This window comes from Trachypithecus francoisi, unplaced genomic scaffold, assembly GCF_009764315.1.
Source record: "Trachypithecus francoisi isolate TF-2019V2 unplaced genomic scaffold, Tfra_2.0 Lachesis_group2, whole genome shotgun sequence".
Classification (NCBI taxonomy): domain Eukaryota; kingdom Metazoa; phylum Chordata; class Mammalia; order Primates; family Cercopithecidae; genus Trachypithecus; species Trachypithecus francoisi.
In genome coordinates this window covers 110618638-110632095 of record NW_022681465.1, presented here as the reverse complement: position 1 = coordinate 110632095, position 13458 = coordinate 110618638, and the positions used below count along the sequence as shown (strand labels likewise).

The window sequence follows — 13458 nt, the reverse complement described above, 5'->3', positions numbered from 1 at the left end:
GGAACACAATTTGAAAACTACCTCTGTGATGGAATTTCAACAGAAGGATTTTGAAAAGTCCAGAGGAATTGATTAAATGATTAATTGTAAAATACATTCTTAGAGTTGGAAATAAGTTGGTGTGGTATGTGGGAGATGGGGAAGGAGGCCAATCAGGTATGTCTGGGCTGTTAAGAAATTGTTACTTCTATTCTTTAGAGTAGTCTATTAAGATATAATTAATATTATTTTTATTTCTTATTTTTTTGAGACTTGCTCTGTCGCTCAGGCTGGGGTGCAGTGGTGTGGTCTGGGCTGACTGCAGTCTCCACCTCCAGGGTTCAAGCAGTTCTCCTGCCTTAGCCTCCTGGGTAGCTGGGATTACAGGCACCCACCAACATGCCTGGCTAATTTTTGTATTTTTATTTTTTATTTTTTTTATTTCTTAAAAGAAGAAATATTTTTTATTTTTTTATATTTGTATTTATATTTATATATTTTTAATTTTATTTATTTCTTAAAAAAAGAAGAAATCTTTTTTTCTTAAAAAAAGACAGAGTCTCGCTGTGTTGCCCAGGCCGGAGTGCAGTGGCTCACTGCAACCTCTGCCTCCTGGATTCAAGTGATTCTTCTGCTTCAGCCTCCCAAATAGCCGCAATTACAGGCACATACCACCACGCCCAGCTAATTTTTTTTGTATTTTTAGTAGAGACAGGGTTTCACCATGTTCACCATGTTTGCCCGGCGGGTCTCAAACTCCTGACCTCAAGTGATCCACCCACCTTGGCCTCCCAAAGTGCTGGGATTACAGGCATGAGCCACTGCACCCGGCCTACTCACCATTTCAATGAATGTTGTACCTTGGTATCTCGAGAGTCTTGCTGTGTTGCTCAGGTTGGTCTTGAATTCCTTGGCTCAAGCAATCTACCTGCCTTGGCCTCCCAGAGTTTTGGGATTCCAGGTGTGAGCCACTGCCTGTAAACTTGTAGTGACCTTGTCCTTTGCTTAGTCTGTTAATTACTGAGAGGTTTTTCTACCCTGTGATTATAATTTTGTTATGTGTCCTTGTATCTCTGTTTTTGCTTTTTATTACTTATTTATTTATATTTTGAGATGGAGTCTCGCTCTGTTGCCCAGGCTCGAGTGCAGTGGCATAATCAACTTCCGCCTCCCGGGTTCAAGCAATTCTCCTGCCTTAGTCTCCTGAATAGCTGGGATTACAGGGGCATGCCACCATGCCTGGCTAATTTTTGAATTTTTAGTACAGACAGGGTTTTGCCATGTTGTCCAGGCTGGTCTTGAACTCCTGATCTCATGATCCACCCACCTCAGCCTCCCAAAGAGCTGGGATTACAGGCGTGAGCCACCGCGCCCAGCTGATGATGATATTTTAACAAACGAAGAGTTGTATTTTCTAGATGAGCAAAAAATGGGTGTTTTTTTTTTTAGATGGAGTGTCTCTCTGTAGCTCAGGCTAGTTGCAGTGGTGTGATCTCGGCTAACTGCAAACTTCGCCTCCGGGGTTCACGCCATTCTCCTGTCTCATACTCCTCCCGAGTAGCTGGTACTACAGGCACCTACCTGGCTAATTTTATTTATATATATATATATATATTTTTTTTTTTTTTTTTTTTTTTTTGAGACAGAGTCTCGCTCTGTCGCCCGGGCTGGAGTGCAGTGGCCAGATCTCAGCTCACTGCAAGCTCCGCCTCCCGAGTTTACGCCATTCTCCTGCCTCAGCCTCCCGAGTAGCTGGGACTACAGGCGCCCGCCACCTCGCCCGGCTAGATTTTTGTATTTTTAGTAGAGATGGGGTTTCACCGTGTTCGCCAGGATGGTCTCGATCTCCTGACCTCGTGATCCACCCGTCTCGGCCTCCCAAAGTGCTGGGATTACAGGCTTGAGCCTGAGGCTTGAGCCTGAGCCTTGAGGCTGAGGCAGGAGAATGGCATAAACCCGGGAGGCGGAGCTTGCAGTGAGCTGAGATCCGGCCACTGCACTCCAGCCTGGGCGACAGAGCGAGCGAGACTCCGTCTCAAAAAAAAAAAAAAAAGATATGAATATTGTTGAAATGACAACAGATGAATTGGAGTATCATGAAACTAGTTGATAAAGTAGTATCCGTGTTTGAGGGGACTGACTCCACTTTTGAAAGAAACTCTAGGCCAGGTGTGGTGGCTCACACCTATAATCCTAGCACTTTGGGAGGCTGAGGTGGGCGGATCACCTGGGGCCAGGAGTTCAAGAGACCAGCCTGGCCAACATGGTGAAGCCCTGTCTCTACTAAAAATTAGCCGGGCGTGGTGGCACATGCCTGTAGTCCCAGCTACACAGGAGGCGGAGGTTGCAGTGAGCTGAGATTGTGCCACTGCACTTCATCCTGGGTGACAGTGACAGAGCAAGACTGTCTCCAAAAAACACCCAAAAAGAAAGAAAGAAGCTCTATTGTGTGTAAAATACTATCAAATGACATTGAATGCTACAGAGAAATCATGAAAGGAAGAGTCAATCCATGTAGGAAACTTCATTTTGTGTGTGTGTGTGTGTTTGTGTTTGTGGCAGGTTCTCACCTTGTCACCCAGGCTGGAGTGCATTGGCGCAATCTCAGCTCACTGCAACCTCCGTCTCCTGGGTTCAAGTGATTCTCCTGCCTCAGTCTCCTGAGTAGCTGGGATTACAGGCGCCTGCCACCATGCCTGGCTAATTTTTGTAGTTTTTGTAGAGATGGGGTTTTGCCATGTTGTCTAAGCTGTTTTGAACTCCTGACCTCAAGTGATCTGCCCTTCTTGGCCTCCTAAAGTGCTGGGATTACAGGTGTGAGCCACTGTGCTTGGCCACCTTGTGGTCTTACTTTGAGAAATAGTGGGTTCTGTGCTATTTCCTGTAATCCCAGCACCTTGAGAGGCCAAGGTGGGTGGATTGCTTGAGCCCAGTAGTTTGAGGCGATCCAGGGAAACATAAAAATTAAAAAAATTAGCCGGGCGCGGTGGCTCACACCTGTAATCCCAGCACTTTGGGAGGCCGAGGTGGGTGGGACACGAGGTCGGGAGATCAAGACCATCCTGGCTAACACCGTGAAACCCCGTCTCTACTAAAAAGATAAAAAATTAGCCAGGCATGGTGGCGGGCGCCTGTAGTCCCACTGTTTGGGAGGCTGAGGCAGGAGAATGGCATGAACCCGGGAGGCGGAGCTTGCAGTGAGCAGAGATCATGCCACTGCTCTCCAGCCTGGTGACGGAGCAAGACTGTCTCAAAAAAAAAAAAAACAAAAAAATTTTAAAAAAAATAAGTGGTTATAGTGGTATGCACTTTTAGTCCCAGTTACTCGAGAGGCCAATGGTAGAGGACTGCAGGAACCCGGGAGGCAGAGGCTACAGTGAGTTGTTTTTGTTTGACTGTATTCCAGCTTGGGCAACAGTTGAGTGAGACTCTGTCTCAGCAATAACAAACAAACCAGAAATTGCCACAGCCATTCTGACCTTCAGCAAGCAGCCGTGAACATTGAGGCAAGACCCTCCATCAGCATAAAGGTTGCAGCTCAGATGAGCATTTTTTAGTGACAGGGTTTTGCTTTCTTTCCCAGGCTCAAGTACAGTGATACGACCGTAGCTTGCTGTAACCTGAAAATGCTGGAGTCAAGTGATTAAAGTTTTGCGTAGAACTACAAGGTTGTGCCAGCACCCCGAACTAAGACTGGCTTTGTTTTTTCCTCCCCTCCTCTCCCCCTTTTAAAAATTTTTATCTTATTTTTATTTTTTTAAATGGGGACTTGCTCTGTCACCCAGGCTGGAGTGCAATGGCGCAATCTCAGCTCACTGCGGCCTCCATCTCCTGGGTTCAAGCGATTCTCCTGCCTCAGCCTCCTGAGTAGCTGGGATTACAGGTGCCCACCACTACGCCTGGCTAATTTTTGTATTTTTAGTAGACATGGTTTCACCACGTTAGTCAGGCTGGTCTTGAACTCCTGACCTCAGGTGATCTGCCCACCTCGACCTCCCAAAGTGCTGGGATTACAGGCATGAACCACTGCACCTGGCCTCTTTCTTTGTTTTTTTAAATGAAGATGAGGTCTCACTTACATTGCCAAGTATGGTCCTAAAGTGCTAGGCCCAACCAGTCTTCTTGCCTCGGCCTCGGAAAGTGCCGGGTTTACAGGTGTGAACCCCCACAACCAGCCTCAGTTAAGGGGTTAATTTTTTTTGTTGGTTTTTTTGGTGATGAGTTCTTGTTATGTTGTCCAGGCTGGATGTTCTTTTCTTTTAGCACTATATATTTTTTCCCCCAAATTCATACACTGAATAAAACAAAGCTTCTTAATTTGTTATTTTTAATCTATAATGCTATTGTACACAAACAGACTACTGTATAGTGTAAATCTAACTTTTATATATGTACTGTGAAATTGAAACATTTTCATTACTCACTTTATCGCAATATTTGCATTGTTGTGGTCTTGAAACCGAACCTATATTAATCTCCAAGGTCTGCTTTTACAAGTTTTTCTGTGGACATGTGTTTTCATTATTCTTGGATATTGTATACCTAGGAGTAGAATTACTGCATCATATGGTCATTCTATGTTTAAGAAAAAACTTTATTTTCAATGTTTGTGTGTACATAGGTATATATATTTACGATATACATGAGATATTTTGGTATAGACATGCAGTGTGTAATTACATTAGGGTAAATGGAGTTACCATCCCCTCAAGGATTTATCCTTTGTGTTACAAACAATCCAATTATACCCTTTTTCTTATTTTAAAATATACAGTTAAATTATTATCAACTTGTTGTGCTATCAAATTCTAGTTCTTACTCATTATTTCTAACTTTTTTTTGACCTTACTGAATCATCTATTCTTTTGTTTTCTTTAACCATCCTCACTTACCTCCATCTTTCTACTTCCCTTCCTAGCCTCTAGTAATCATTTTTCTGTTGTCTATCAGCAGGAGTTCTATTGTTTTAATTTTTAGTTCCCACAAATAAGTGAGAACACATGAAGTTGGTCTTTCTGTGCCTGGCTTATTTCATCTAACATAATGATCTCCAGTTCCATCTATGTTGTTGCAAATGATAGGATCTCATTCTTTTTCATGGCTGAATAGCACTCCATTATGTATATGTACCACATTTTCTTTCTTTATTCATCTGTTGAACACTTAGGTTATTTCCAAGTCTTGCCTATTGTGAACAGTGCTGCAATAAGCATGGGAGGGCAGGTGCCTATTTGAAATACTGATTTCCTTTCTTTTCTCTATATAGCTAGTCATGGGATTTCTGGATCATATGGTAGCTCTATTTGTAGTTTTTTGAGGAACCTCCAAACTGTTCTCTAGATTTGTACTAATTTACGTTCCCACCTTTATGCACATCCTTGCCAGCATTTATTATTTTCTGTCTTTTGGATAGAAGCCATTTTATCTGTTTTAGATGGTATCTCATTATAGTTTTGATTTGCATTTCTCTGATGAGCAGTGATACCGAGCACCTTTTCATATTCTTGTTTGCCATTTGTATGTCTTTTTGAGTATTTTCTATTCAGGTCTTTTGTCCATTTTTAGGAAAACTGTTTAATTTGATTGTTATAGTTTTCCTTTAGAGTTGTTTGATATCCTCATATATTCTAGTTATTTGTTTTGGGTTTTTGTTTTTTTTCCCTTGGAAACAAGATCTCACTCTATCACGTAGGCTGGTGTGCAGCGGCACAGTCATGGCTCAGTTCAGCCTTGACCTCCCAAGCTCACACGTTCCTCCCAGCCTACCCTCCCAAGTTGCTGAAACTACAGGCGTGAGCTACCATGTCTGCCTGGTGTGTGTGTGTGTGTTTGTGCAAGGATGGGATCTCGCCAAGGTTGATCTTGAAATCCTCGCCTCCAGCGATCACCCACCTTGGCCTCCCACAGTGCTAGGATTGCAGGCCTGAGCCACCAGGCCAGGCCTTTTCTTGTTTATAAATGAGATTATGTATTTATACTTGGCTTGATTTGATGACCTTATTCTTAAATATGGGTCGTTTAAGCTGTGGAAAAGTTTTAGTAGGCTTTGGATATCATATAAGTCAAGCATCTAAACAGGTATGTTTTTGTCTCGTATATTGCTGTCATCTCTTTATAACAACTTAATTTTATGGGAGTTTTTGGTAACTAAAACAGTAACTGAGTCCTTAGAGTTGTGATAATTTCTATGATGATTGTTATGTAAAGCATTAGTGCTTCCCCCACTTCCCCTCGTCTTTATCTCAAGTTGTGTATCACTATAGATTCTCAGGAAGTTTTTAAAAAAAACTGGCTGGGTGCAGTGGCTCATGCCTGTAATCCCAGTACTTTAGGAGGCTGAGTTGGGTGGATTGATTGAACTCAGGAGTTTGAACCAGCCTGGGCAACATGATGAAACCCGTCTCTACAAAAAATATATAAATGCCAGGTACTGTGGCTCACGTCTGTAATCCTAGCACTTGGGAGGCGGAGGCCGGTGGATCACCTGAGGTCAGGAGTTCGAGACCAGCCTGGCCAACGTGGCGAAACCCTGTCTCTACTAAAAATACAAAAATTAGCCAGGCGTGGTGGCGGGTGCCTGTAATCCCAGCTACTCGGAGGCTGAGGCAGGAGAATCGCTTGAACCCAGGAGGCGGAGGTTGCAGTGAGTCGAGATCGCACCATTGCACTCCAGTCTGGGGGTGTGAGCAAGACTCCGTCTCAAAAACACACACACACAAAAATGTATATATATACACACACACACATATATAATATACTTACTATTTAATGTTATGTATATATGTAAATCACTCTGGTGTGGTGGTACGCGTCTGTAATCCCAACTACCTGAGAGCCTGAGGGGGAAGGATTGCCTGAGCCCAGGAGGTGGAAGCTGCAGTAGGCTGTGATCGCACTACTGCACTCCAGCCTGCATTACATAGGGAGACCCTGTCTCAGAAACGAAAAAGAAAAAATTGTTGCACTATGGCTATTTTTTAATGTTTAGCTCAACTGTAATTTTTGGATATGTCTGGGAAGAGATTGATACCCAAGGACTATGTTCAATTTACATCGAAATAGGAAGCATATCCCATATGACCAGGAAATAGTTGAACCAGTTTAGGTTTTTTTTTTTAATCTTCAGAAGTGCAACATAGGTTTGATTTGTAACTGTTGCTAGAAAAATTCATTAGTGAAAGTAAAGATCTCATCTAAAATTCCTTTAAACAGAGCTTTTGGCTCAAGAGCCACTTCTTAGTTAGAGTTGTAGAGATGTGTTAAGCCTTTAATGATTTTCGAAGCTGGTAGTGATGAGCTTTTCTGGGTTAGTTTAATGTAAAGTGATACAACATTGTCAATGAAATAAAGAAGGAATATAAGCTGGCCGCGTTGGCTCAGGCCTGTAATCCCAGCCCTTTTGGGAGGACAAAGTGGGAAGATTGCTTGAGACCAGGAGTTAGCAGCCTGGGGAACACAGGGAGACCTTATCTCTATTAAAAATAAATCTTCTGGGTGTGGTGGCATGTGCCTTTAGTGCCATCTATTCAAGTTGCTGAAATCAACATGCCACTGCACCCCAGCCTGGGTGACAGACTGAGGCTGTCTCTCAGAAAACAAATCAACAAACAAAAAGAAATAGTGAGAGGTTTTAAATCTAGTTAGCTTTTAGGTTGGATTTAAAACACTTTGCAAACAAATTCTAGCAATATTTATTTCTAATGCAAAAAACGTGGTCTTTAGAGTTATTCAGATATGGATTTAAATTCTAATCTTTACAATTTTGACTTAACCTTTTTTTTTTTTTTTGAGATGGACTCTCTGCTGCCCAGCCTGGAGTGCAGAGGTACGATCTCGGCTCGTTGCAACTTCCGTCTCCCAGGTTCAAGCGATTCTTCTGCCTTAGCTTCCCAAGTAGCTGGGATTACAGGCACCCACCACCATGCTCAGCTAATCTTTGTATTTTTAGTAGAGATGGGGTTTCACCATGTTGGCCAGGCTGGTCTTGAACTCCTGACCTCCGGTGATTCTCCCGTCTCAGCCTCCCAAAGTGCTGGGATTACAGCCATGAGCCACCGCACTCGGCCTGTGACTTAACCTTTTTGAGCCTCAGTTTATCTGCAACATTGAGATAATGCTATATTGTAAGGTTGTGAGGGGTAAGCAAGATAATGTATGTATATTAGTTTTGGGGGGCTGTTGTAACACAGTACCACAAACTGGGTGGCTTAAACAGCAGAAATTCTCTCTCAGTTTGGGAAGGTAGAAGTACAAACTCAAGTTGTCAGCACATTGTTTTGAGGACTGTGAGTGTTTATCTCTTCCCCCTGCCCCTCTCCTAATGTCTCACCTCAGACTTTCCTTGGTTAATAGATTGTGTTCTGTCTGTGTTTTCACGTTGTCTTCCCTCTATTTGTGCCTGTCTTTATTTCCAATTTTCTCCATTTTATTAGGAAACAGTTGTATTGAATTAAGGCCCACCCTTGTGACTTCATCTTGATCAACTGCAAAGACCCTACTTCCAAATAAGATCATATTCATAGCTACTGGGTTATCTTGTATGTGTGTTTATCTTGTGTGTGTGTATGGTGGCAATGTACACAGAATTCAGCCCAATACCATATATAAAAAGGCTTAGCACCGGTATATTATTTCCAACTAAACCTATAGACATATTAGAAAAAGCCATTCTGAAATCTGTTAATCCTGCCAGTCTAAGCCTGGAAGATGCCACTTCTTTACTCACATCTTCTCTAATCTCTTTTCCCAAGTGTCTTGGGATCTGGAATTGTGACTTATTTATGTCTTTGTGTCTCTTGTTGAGCTTTGTACATAGGTGTTTACTAAGTTTGTGTGTAGTTAAATTATGGGCTTAAAAGGGTTTATTTTGGCATCTCTCTCTGCAAGATACAATTTTTAAGCTGGTCTTAAAGTCATCTTGCTTTTTTAAACCCTTGTTCTTATTTCCACTATTTTCATGTTTAGAAGCTTTTCTGTGGTCTGGAATTCTTGCCTGTTTCTAAGTTTATTTATTAAGATCAGTTGGATTTGGTTATTATTGTCTATGAATGAAAGTATTAATGTATATTTATGTGGATGTATTTTTCCACTGGGTTTGCATATATTATTTGGTCATGTAAATTTTTCAAGATAGAAGGAAGTAAATAGGGGTTTGTTAAAATCTTTACTCATGGTACCATCAATTTAACGAAACTTAAAAATTTATGTTTCTCAATGGCCTTGTTATTTAAAAAAATTTTTAAGGTCATCATTATTGCTTCAGTGTAGTTTATAGTGGATCATATAACATATAGTGTATGTATAACTGTGTTATTATCTTTAATATATGACATCTTCACTTAGCATATTTCATAGAGTTGCCATAGCATAATTTTGTTTTTTGGTTATATAGGTGAGAAGTTTCTATGTTGCCCAGGCTGACCTTGAACGCCCAACCTCACCTCCTTATGCACCAGGACAACAGGCCTGAGCCACCGCAGCTCCCAGCATAATTTTTTAAAACAGATCTCTTGGTGGATGTTAACTTTTGTCATTAAAAAAAAAACAAAAACAAAAAACTGCTTCAACAGCTTGGGCAACGTGGTTATATTCCATATCTAGAAAAAATAAAAAAATTTTCCAGGCATGTTGGTGAGCATTGGAACGCTGAGATGGGAGGAAGGCTTGAGCTCAGGAGGCGAAGGTTGCAATGAGTGAAGATTACACCATTGCACTCCAGCCTGGGAGGCAGAGTGAGAACCGGTCTCAAAAAAAACACACAAAAAAACCAACCAAACAAAAACTTGCTTTAAATATCTTACCCTATAATTAGGAATTGTAGGAAATTACTTTGAATTATTTTTGGGGGTTAAAATACTGGGAGCTGAATTACTAATTATTTGTTTTGATGGTTTATTATAGAGCAGGTGTTACTTTCCCAAGTTTGTGGCTTAGGAAACTGAGGCCAAGGTGACACAGTTTGTGATGGAGTCAGAAGACAGGATTTATTACTGCTTTCTCTGGTTCTGTGGTTCTGGCTATTGTCTTTACCTGATACCACTGACATGTCTATTGCATGTATTTTATGATTATACTTCCAAAAATGCAATGTAATCTTTTTGTAGAAGTTCTCTGAGGAGAAGACAGCCAACACCATGTGCTAGATTGGTTATGGTTAAATTTGTCATAAAGCATATAATAATAATGAGATTTTATTGTTACTGGATAACAGGAGAGTGGTTTAAGAATTTAGGCTCTGGGCCGGGTGCGGTGGCTCAAGCCTGTAATCCCAGCACTTTGGGAGGCCGAGACGGGCGGATCATGAGGTCAGGAGATCGAGACCATCCTGGCTAACATGGTGAAACCCCATCTCTACTAAAAAATACAAAAAACTAGCCGGGTGAGGTGGCGGGCGCCTGTAGTCCCAGCTACTTGGGAGGCTGAGGCAGGAGAATGGCATAAACCCGGGAGGTGGAGCTTGCAGTGAGCTGAGATCCGGCCATTGCACTCCAGCCCGGGCGACAGAGCGAGACTCCGTCTAAAAAAAAAAAAAAAAAAATTATATCATAAATTTGTTGGAACCTACTCAGATTGCAGTTTTCAGTACAGATAAAATATTTGTCTTTCTCATTGATTCTTGGCATCTCTTAAAGTTTCAAAGTCAATTAACTTTGAAGTTGTGTTCTTTTTGAGAATTTACAAATTGATAACCATCAAAATGGTCCCTTAGGGTTTTTTTTTTTTTTTTAAGGCAGATCTCGCTCTGTAGCACAGGCTTGAGTGCAGTAGGCATGAACATGGTCCACTGCAGCCTCGAGCTCTTGGGCTCAAGCAATCCTCCAACCTCAGTCTCCCAAGCAGCTGGGAGTACAGGTATGCACCACCATGCCCAGCTAATTTTTTAATTTTTTGTAGAGACGGGGTCTGACATGTTGTCCAGGCTAATCTCAAACTGGAGTGATCCTGTCGCCTCAGCCTCCCAAAGTGTTGGGATTTACAAACAAGAACCACAGCATCTGGCCCCCTTAGGGCTTTTTATTTTATTTTATTTTATTCTTTTTTCTTTTGAGGCAGAGTGTAACTCTGTCACCCAGGCCAGCGTGCAGTGGCGCAATCTTGGCTCACTGCAACCTCTGCCTCCCGGATTCAAGCGATTCTCTTGTCTCAGCCTCCCGAGTAGCTGGGATTACAGGCATGGGCCACCATGCCTGGCCAATTTTTTGTATTTTTTTCTCTTTTTAGCAGAAACGGGGTTTCACTGTGTTGGCCAGGCTGGTCTCAAACTCCTGGCCTCAAGTTATCTGCCCACCTCGGCCTCCCAGGGTGCTGGGATTACAGACGTGAGCCACTGTGCCTGGCCACTTAGAGCTTTTTAAAATAAAGTAAGACATAGTTCTTGTTTCATTTTCTAGTAGCTCTATATATATGGGAACTAAGCCCAGTTTTTTTTTTTTTTTTTTTGAGACGGAGTCTTGCTCTGTCTCCCAGGCTGGAGTGCGGTGGTACAAACTCGCCCCACTGCAAGCTCTGCCTTTTGGGTTCATGACATTTTCCTGTCTCAGCTTCCCAAGAAGCTGGGACTACAGGCGCCCGCCACCACATCCAGCTAATTTTTGTAGTTTTAGTAGAGACGGGGTTTTACCATGTTAACCAGAATGGTCTCGATCTCCTGACCTTGTGATCCGCCCACCTCGGCCTCCCTAAGTGCTGGGATTACAGGTATGAGCCACCGCGCCTGGCCTGTTTTTTTTTTTTTTTTTTTTTTTTAAAGAGTCTCTCTCTGTTGCACAGTCTGGAGTGCAGTGGCTCTCAGCTCACTGCAACCTCCACCTCCCGGGTTCAAGCGATTCTCCTGCCTCATCCTCCCAAGTAGCTGGGTGGGATTACACGCCTGGCTAATTTTTGCGTTTTTAGTAGAACGGGGTTTCACCATGTTGGCCAGGCTGGTCACGAACTCCTGACCTCAGGTGATCCACCCGCCTTGGCCTCCCAAAGTGCTGAGATTACAGGCGTGAGCCAATGTGCCCAGTCAATCCCAGTATTTTTAATGAGATTGAACTTCTATGAGTATTTAGAAATATACTTTGCTATTTTCTCTGAGGCTTATGTCTGAAAGTAAAGTGTTAGCTGGGATTACAGGCGTGTGCCACCACTCCTGGCTATTACTATTGTTAATATACTAATAGAAATATTGATTTGAAAAGCATATAGAATATCACATGCAGAAGGGTCTGAAATCTCTTAATATTATTAAAAATGCTTTCTATAATTTTTTCTCCATTTTTTTTCCCCTTTGTGTTTTGATCCAAGGACTAGATCAAGGATATCTTTTCCTTGGGATGATTTTCTTTATTGTGTTTGTTTTTAGTTCTTTAAAAATAAAGCCGGCCAGGCGCGGTGGCTCAAGCCTGTAATCCCAGCACTTTGGGAGGCCGAGACGGGCGGATCACGAGGTCAGGAGATCGAGACCATCCTGGCTAACACGGTGAAACCCCGTCTCTACTAAAAAAAATACAAAAAACTAGCCGGGCGCGGTGGCGGGCGCCTGTAGTCCCAGCTACTCCGGAGGCTGAGGCAGGAGAATGGCATGAACCCGGGAGGCGGAGCTTGCAGTGAGCTGAGATCCGGCCACTGCACTCCAGCCTGGGCTACAGAGTGAGACTCCGTCTCAAAAAAAAAAAAAAAAAAAAAAAAAAAAAAATAAAGCCAGCTTAATTTTATTTTCAGAATACGGATAGACTCATTATATAAAACAATTATAAATTGAGAGCTATGTATAAAGGGCTATGTTATGAACAATTAAGATGAAATAATTTAGTTGTACTTATTTTGTAATTCTTTTTAGACTAGAGTGTTTTCATTCTCAATTTTTCATACATTGCTTTTTCAGAAGGCTAATAAGAATGATAATACTTATTCAAAAGATTTTGATTCTTACCGATGTCCCATGTTTTGTCTGTCTAAAGTGTCAAGCTAAGAAAAAGTCTACGCCACTGAAGTATGAAGTTGGAGATCTCATCTGGGCAAAATTCAAGAGACGCCCATGGTGGCCCTGCAGGATTTGTTCTGATCCGTTGATTAACACACATTCAAAAATGAAAGGTAATACTTGCAGTGATTATACATGTTAAAGGCAGTTGCCTTTAGAATAACTCAATTTTTGTTATCTTTAATAATAATCTATTTTTTTCCTTGGAGCATTTTGTGAATGAATTGGTATTACATATTTTATCTTTTGGGGCTTTTAAAAGTTTGTTTTAACTCTATGATTTAAACCTTCTTTCTTTCTTTTTTTTTTTTGAGACAGAGTCTTGCTCTTGTTGCCCAGGCTGGTCTGTGGTGGTGCAATCTCAGCTCGCGGCAACCTCTGGCTTGTGAGTTCAAGTGATTCTCCTGCCTCAGCCTCCTGAGTAGCTGGGATTACAGGCCCCTGCCACTACACTTGGCTAATTTTTGTTTTTATTTTTGATTTTTTTTGAGACGGAGTTTTGCTCTTGTTGC

The 13458-nt window shown here is 42.0% G+C and overlaps 1 protein-coding gene across 10 annotated transcripts in view; it reads left to right on the top strand.

Annotated features, from left to right (window-relative positions):
- NSD1 (nuclear receptor binding SET domain protein 1) overlaps window positions 1–13458 on the top strand; it is a 178076-nt gene that overhangs the window by 53782 nt on the left and 110836 nt on the right. For all 10 annotated transcript variants that reach the window (XM_033180036.1, XM_033180029.1, XM_033180037.1 and 7 more), the window contains one exon: window positions 12924–13059. In XM_033180036.1, coding sequence (XP_033035927.1) covers window positions 12924–13059 — 136 coding nt within the window. The remainder of the gene's footprint in view (window positions 1–12923; window positions 13060–13458) is intronic.